This window comes from Solanum verrucosum, unplaced genomic scaffold (genome assembly GCF_900185275.1).
Source record: "Solanum verrucosum unplaced genomic scaffold, falcon-dt-bn FXZP01000306.1, whole genome shotgun sequence".
Taxonomy (NCBI): Eukaryota; Viridiplantae; Streptophyta; class Magnoliopsida; order Solanales; family Solanaceae; genus Solanum; species Solanum verrucosum.
In genome coordinates, this window is record NW_026020398.1 from 140081 (window position 1) to 148304 (window position 8224).

At 30.0% G+C, this 8224-nt stretch overlaps 1 protein-coding gene across 1 annotated transcript; it reads left to right on the top strand.

The window, feature by feature from the left end:
• The first annotated feature begins 267 nt into the window (after positions 1-267).
• On the top strand, positions 268-945 carry LOC125839644 (transcriptional regulator SUPERMAN-like). Its single transcript, XM_049518638.1, has one exon. It carries the CDS (start codon positions 346-348, stop codon positions 943-945), a length of 600 nt encoding a protein of 199 aa, XP_049374595.1. The 5' UTR covers positions 268-345.
• Positions 946-8224: the final 7279 nt, after the last annotated feature.

The following is an 8224-nucleotide window of genomic DNA, read 5'->3' on the forward strand; positions in this document are numbered from 1 at the left end:
ATAAGAAATCACAGCATCTCGCTATTTATGTGCAAATTTTGCACCATCGATACATAAAAGTTAAACTCTTAATCCTAAATAATGTCACCAATGGGATTTTCTTCCACTCTACACCCTCCACCCCTTCAACCCCCCCCCCCCCCCCAAACCCCACTACCTTTTTGTCTCTCACAAATACAAGCACAATATCCCAAATGTAAGCTCTATATCATCATCACCTATGCCCTGCTAGTAACTCTCCCATTTAACCCTATATATCTTCCCTTATCACTTCCCTCCAAACAAAAAAAAAACACTAAAATATAAGAGAAAAAATTATTTTGTTCCTAGTTGTCTTTATAGGCCATGGAAAAAAGTAGTAGCAAGTACTTCAACAAACACCAAACCATGAAGAATGTTAAAGAATATTCATGGGATAATAATTATGTAGATCATCAAGGTGGAGATTTAGTTGGAGGGTTTTTATGGCCACCAAGATCCTACACATGTAGCTTTTGTAAAAGAGAATTTAAATCAGCTCAAGCTCTTGGTGGTCATATGAATGTTCATAGAAGAGATAGAGCAAGGCTTAGACTTCAATCACCAACAATTCTTGAATCAAACCCTAACCCTAATCCAAACCCTAACTCTAACCCTAACCCTAACCCTACTTTTCTTTCATCACCATCTTCTGCTTCAACAAAATTATTCCCTCCTTTTGTTTCAACATTACCTCCATTATTATCTCCTAATTCATTTTCTTCTTCTACCGCGGCGGGCGGTGGCTCTCATGAGATGAAAAATGGAGATTTGACAAAAATGGGATGTGCTAAATTTGAGGAAAATGGAAAAGAATGTAGTGAAGTGGTGAAGAGGAGTGAATTTTTGAGATTGGATTTGGGAATTGGTTTGATTAGTGAATCAAAAGATGATTTGGATTTGGAGCTTAGACTTGGTTACATTTAGAATAAATTTCTAATGCTTTAAGGTTTGTGGTGCTTGTTGTTGCTTTTTTAATTACTAGTTCAAGAAGAATTAAGAAGAAAAAAAAAGGAAATAAAAGAAAGTCTAACAAAAAGTGCACTATTTTAGTTGAGATTGAAGATGGAAAGATGTGATTGCCATGAAGACAGCTAAGATAATATTGTTGTTTCATTTTAGATTAATTTCTTATTAATTACTATTGTCTCCTTCAATATTTGATTTCTATGGTATGTATGTAGGTATTGTAACTTTAGTAAATCTTCTAAAATTAATGTCTTCTAAGTATAATATTGTTATTGAAGTTCTTTAGTTTGTTTCTTTTACTTTTATCATTTTAGAATGTAAATATGGAGTATAATTTAAGCTTTTGAATCTAAAGTTAGAAATTTCTCGAAAAGCTAATCATAGGTTCTTCTCTTTTGTTGTGTTTCTTTTTCTCTCCTCTATTTATTTTTTCAATTTCTTCTAGTTTTGAAATCTTGATCAGTTGAGTGAGTTCGATTAATATGTTAATAATTAGTTCATGTATGTTATTTCTATATGATTTTATGTGTTACTTAATGGGTTTAAGTGGTTATATTTTGTGTAAAGAGTCTGCATACATGATCTAATACTAGAAATTAGGGTATTAGAAAGACATAGTTAAGATATAATGTTTATATTTATACATAGTATAAGTCAGACACATAAGAGGAAGCTTATTGGAGCAACGATAAAGTTGTTCTTATTTGATGACTAAAAATTATTATCAGTTCGAGTCGTGAAGTCAATTACTTATGTTTGTGTTAGGATATGCTAGACCCCCTTGGAGTGTGGACCTTATAACGTGAACGAGATGCTTTGTGCATTGAACGACCTTTTAGCCTAGTTAGACCTGACTTATTTATGTCATCTTCATCAAAACTTTTTAACAAAAAGATGGCTGATACTTTGCTTTACTTTCTAGTATTTTGGAATTGATAAAATTTATATTAGACAAAGCAAGTAAATGAACTCCTAGATCTACACTAAGTACAAACTTTGAGAAAGGACAATCATTTTCATTTTTATGGCCTTGCAAGCATGTAAAAATGCATTGGTGCACATGGAAAAATGTTGCATTTATCAGGAAAGTGAATCGACATGAAGTACCACCCTTTCTTTAAATTAAATTACTACAAGAAAAGTTCATGTTCACTTTTAAAGCCTTCGTGATTGAATCAGTGGTGGAGACAGAATTTTTGTTAAAAAGTTCAAAATATGAAAAGTAAATACATGAAGAAGTTTAAAAAAGGTTTATATCTACTATATATACATAAAAATAATTTTAACCATTTATAAATTAAATAATAGAATTTTATGACCAAGGGGTTCATATACCTACCTCCACCCTAAGATTGAACCATTATTTAAATTATATTTATAGGTGAACCACTTCTAAATATGAGATTTTATAATTTTAATAATAAAACACGTTATGTACTATAATTTATAACTTTAAAATGTGAGAAAAGCAAGGAAGCCATAAGAAAATATCAAAACATTTCAATAATCGCGCAAAAACAAAATATGAGTGTAAATGTATACATATGTATGTGTTATTTCAAAGTATAAGTTGGATGTACGTACGATCAACTGCATGCGTGGATAGTAATTGCTAGGGTTTTTTGATACACAAATACATGTTATACATATACATATGTAATAAAATTACATAATTTCGTTGTAATATGTCGATCGAGATCTAGTTGAAGTAAATTTTCAATTTATAACAAGTTCAAACTAAGGGTGTTGTTATGTCACTTAAAAAAGTTTTTATTGTACTTTAGAGTTAAGCATTATATATACCAACAGCACATATCATATCTACTGTACTAAGTAACTTCCTCTAGGCAATGAGTATAGTTGACTGAAAAATAAAGACAATAAACACATAAAAAGGTACTAACAAGTTTTTGCATATAAAGTCTTGTTGCCTTTTTATCATATTGGAGACTATAGTAAGCTAAAATGTTTTCATGCCAGATAAATATAAATATACTATATAGCTTCCAACATTTAATGAAGTCTCCGAACTATCAACATGGGCTGTGATGCAGTAGTGAGATTATTTTATCCTTAATTAGAGGTCTAGGGTTTGAATCTTGAGTATGGAGAAAATTATGTTGGGAGCCTCACCCCCAAATAAGCCCTGAAATATGCGATTCGAATTTAATCGAGACTCTAATGCAAACTCTAGACATCAGATGAAAAAACAAAAAAAAAGATGTCTCTGAGCTTTACAAAAAATCATGTAGCTTATATAAGGACCAACTGAATAAATATGTTGTACTTTTAATATTTCCTTAACCAATGTGAAAACTTTAATTTTCAAGAATGGACAATTCTATGTGATGAAGTACTAGAATAGAAGTTAGTATGAGTCATGCATTATTGCCTCTTGTCCTTTTTACATTTTCTTAAACAGAGTTTAAGATGGCGTTTGATCATAATTTTTTGATGAGATTTTAAAACTTGTCTTCAAATAAATTTTAGAGTACATTTTATTTTTCAAATAATTCTCAAGTTCTCAAAAATTGAGCCGATTTTTGAGAGAAATTTCACTTCGATGCACAAACTTCAAAGTTCATAAATCACAATTACAAAAACTCATATTTTCAAGCTTCAACTTCAATATTATATATAGTCAAACAGGAGCTAAATTATATCACCTAATGCATAAAAGATTTGTACTATATAAAACAGTCTTAGATAAGTATTAGATAAATTTCTTGATAAATATTACAGAATAGGGTTAAAATATCCTTATATTATGTGAAATTTAATAAAAATATCCCCAGTTAATTGTTTGGTCTAAAAATATTCATTTCATTAAAATTTGTGCTCATATTATATTCAGCCTATATATTTGGTATAATACATAAATATGTTTTAACTTAGTCTTAACGGACATCTATAACCTTCAACTTTTGGTGTATACAAACAGATACTTAAACTTGTATAAAAGTTGAACAAGTAAGCACATGCGTCTTACGAGAAAATTCATATCATACATGGTGTCCTACTGTGCATATCAATTATGTCTATATATTTTGATCGATTTTAATGAAAATTCTACCTTTGTCATTGAGTGTTGCCATTGAATAAGAAGTGGTACTTGGTAGGTACTGTATATTAAATCATATATATACTAGTATATATATATAAGAGAATAAAAAATAAGGGAAAGTATACAAGTGCTCCTTTGTACTAATTAAGGAAAGTTGTTTACTTGTTTATAATGTTACTGACCAAAACAGCTCTCATTCCCTATTTTAGGTAATGTCATGATGCCCTTTGACACCCAGAGGTTGTCGGGAACATGCAAACTATCAGATTTTGGGAAAAAGTGTCTAATGACAAAACTATAAATCATTGACAATAAGCCCCCAACCACACCCTAGTAGGTGTAGTTTTGTATGTCACAGAGACATGTCGTTTGGATATGCGATATAAAATTTCAAATTAGTTTGACATGACGTTAAAGTTCTGTTTGGATATTCAGTTTGAATTTCTTTAAGTTAGTAAATTTTTTTCCTCGGCTTAATAATACCACTAGAGGACTTTTTTGGTGGCGTCCAAGCAGATTTACCCTTAGCTTAATAATTTCAGGCATGACTTGCATTCAAATACTCTATGATTCACTCATTTCGATCGAGATTCTATAATTTATACTCCCCGTCCCATTTTATGTGATATTATTTGACTTGACACGGTGTTTAAGAAAAAAGAAAGATTTTTAAAACTTGTGGTTTAAAACAATTCTTAGATATTTGTGTGGTTGAAAATTAATTCATTAAAAGTAAAAAGGGTTTTTCAAAGTTAAATTGTTCTTAATTATAGTAAAGTGACATTATTTTTGAGACAGACTAAAAAAAAAGAGTGTGACATAAAATGGAACAGAGGAAGTACTAAATATCACATTTTGCTATGTTATTCATTGATACGAAAGATGAGAGTCGTCTTGATTAAGGACATAAAAGGGTCTAAATAACCAAGATGTATATGTATTCCGTCTATTAAGTAAGTTATAAATATTTTCTTTTAAGGAAAAAAGAAAGACACAAGGGAACATCCATGAATATTATGTAGATCAGGGCGCTCCGCTACTATTTGTAATGATGCATATTAATTATTATTAATATAATATCCTTGTTTATGAAAAGAAAAATGTACATGTACAATAGAGATGATAGTCAATAACAGGTTAAAAGTGCTGATAAAAACTAATTATGTGCCTATGCTAGATCTAAAAGAGTATCAATTGACTAAGAAAAATTACCACAATATGGAGTTGCAAAGGACAGCAATACAAAAATATAAATTTCAACCAAAATAGCAAAAGATGCTATATATAGGCCAAGCAATGGACAAATTAAATAAATAAATACATAAAATTTTATGGATCGAAAGGTTAACTAAAGATGGGCGGTTAGTAACATGATGCTCAAGTAAACTAAATTAAATTAATTAAGTCATAATTATGTATAGGTGATACATACATTACATCAAATATTCATATAATATACATATGTATTTGTGTATAAAATGTATATACTTGACCAGATTGATAAATTAGTTGACCGAAGAATATATATATAGACACGTAACATTCCCTTAAATTAATTTTTAATGTTTTGGAAAAACATTAGTCAATCCAATTAGTTAAATGATCAACCCAGCGGACTGGACTGGAACTTTTTCAATATTAATACAAATTTCCATATTTATTTTTCAATTTAAATTATAACCTAAAAATGGAAAAAAAATAAAAACATATCTTTTTTGCATGACATGTTTAATATCAAATGTTTAAGTGACATGTTGGTATACGTCACATATTTTTAGTTTAAAATCACAAGATTCAGAAGAATTAATTCTTAAACTTCAAGTCAAGTCAAAATCAACTAAAATATTGAAACGAAAGAAGTAATTAACATTTAACACTTAATTTGGACTTCTAATTTGATGGATTCCATAAATAGACTTTTGAGTTTGGACTTCTATTAGATTTAGTTCCTTATTTACTTTTTTTTATATATATATATTTTAAATTTCAAATGTTAAACATTTTTTTCACTAGCTTGGCCCGTTGATTGGCCTAGTCCAACCTCGGTCAAGCTTCAAAGGTCGACAAACATATTTATGTCGGGCTAAAAATCATCGATTTTAAATAGACGTGAAAATTTTAGCCTAATCTTATCAAATAAGGTGTTAGGATTGAACCAGTTCAGTCGGTCAATTTCATATTGAAGGCTTTACGTTCTTATAATAACTCAGTCAATCTTAATTTTCCGATTGAATGTTTTACTAACTATAAAAATAATAATCATTCAGTGTAATTCCGTAAGTATGATCCAGAGATTCTTGATGTGGTGCAAGACAAGAAAAGCAAGTGATGGTCAAAGAAAAGTCTAGCTATAGGTCTTGAATGGAAGTGATGAATGATGAGTCCAAAGCAAATTGAATGCAAAATGGCACATTCAAATGTGTGAGTTAATAGCCTTGACAATGATCTCTGAAGACAGTACATCACTTGAATTATTCTGACCCTTTTAAACGTCATGTCTCTTGTGTTCTTTCATCATACCATGTCTTGCTATTCTAAACTAAAAGTCCAACAACAAAATTTAAAAATGCTCTTTTGGAATTATTTTATTTTATTGTTATGAGCTCAAATAATTATTTTTTTTATATATATAAGAAATAAAAAGAGAGACAAAGGGCACCTACACATACCTATAGGCTATAAGCCAAGCACATCTATGGTAGAATCAGTCGGGGAACCTAAGAAGCGATGGTTTACTCTACAACGAATGTTAGTGGTTCGAGCCCGCTAATTATCTCATATGGAGGTCATTTATGGTTGGTCAAAATGTTTTGATTCGGCCATTTATCTAGACTAGATAAACAAGTTTTTTTGAAAATTGAATATGATTTTCTCGGACCAAAGTAGTGATCCCACCAAGACAAGTTCCATATATAAGTGACACTCCACTCTGGTTGTCGACTCCTTCACGAGTCGCGACCACCAACACCTATCTACATCCATCTATAATGTTTGCTTAGATTATATATAAATAATATTTTAGATATTATTTTTGAATAAATTAGGGCAAAGTTAACATTAGAATTACCTATTTTCCCTTGTTCGTCCTTCCCTACTCCCACTTCTAAATAAGAGTAATGTAAGAATTTGGTATACATGAGGTAAATAAAAAATCTTTTATTTTTGAATACAAGCTATTTATAACGTATTAATTACATTTTCTTATACAACAAAAAGAACAATTTATATAATGTTTACTTTTAGTTTTTTATCCAGTAGTTTAATGTGGTAGTTTTCGATCCCTTTCATTTTCATCACGAGGTGGGATATTCAGGCTCGAAAATCGATGCAAAATTTTTTGTACTATAGATTATAGTGACACTCTGAAAATGAAAAGGTATGGGAAAAGGTAGAGCAATTCATCAATATCTTCTTTACTTCACCCAAATAATTCACCCCTACGAAGCTTAGCTTTCACTAACAAAACAACACGCAACGATAAATAAAAAAATTTGTGATAATAATATTATTATTGTTATATTATAATTAGTGATAATAATAAATATGAATAATAATAAGAAGCATTTTGTATAGTATCGCTAAAAGTCTTTAGTGACTATGGATGCAATGACATTAACTTAAGGAAAAATTACCTAAATACACATTTTATTTTACCATAATCTCTAAAATTTCCTACCATTTAAAAAAAATTCAAAAATCGCCTCTCGGATACATCATTCTCCTCTCACTGATACATCTCTATCCCCCTCTCGGATACATCCCTGCCCTCTCTCTTGGATACATCCCTCACCTATGTATCCGGATGTCTGCTGATGTATCCAGAAGTCCAGTGATGTATTTGGATGTCCTATCCCCTCTCTGATACATCCCTCACCTATGTATCCGGATGTCTGCTAATGTATCTGGAAGCCCAGTGATTTATCTGGAATCCATAAATTTTAAGAGATTTTTATAAAATAGAGTAGGGAAATAATGTAATTAGCTCTTAACACTATAAAATTTATGTAAATTATACTTAACTTAATTGTCGCTAAATATTTTTGTGACAAAAATTGTTGCCGGTGAAAGAAAAATGACTAAATATCTCTTTTGTTGTAGTGATATACACAAAAGTGTTGCCATGATAGAGAAAATGTTTTGAAAAATATTACTGTATAAATTAGTTTCTAAATT

Bases quoted from the DNA above. Each gene is read 5' to 3' on its own strand.
- LOC125839644 (XM_049518638.1), top strand. From the start codon at position 346: ATGGAAAAAAGTAGTAGCAAGTACTTCAACAAACACCAAACCATGAAG.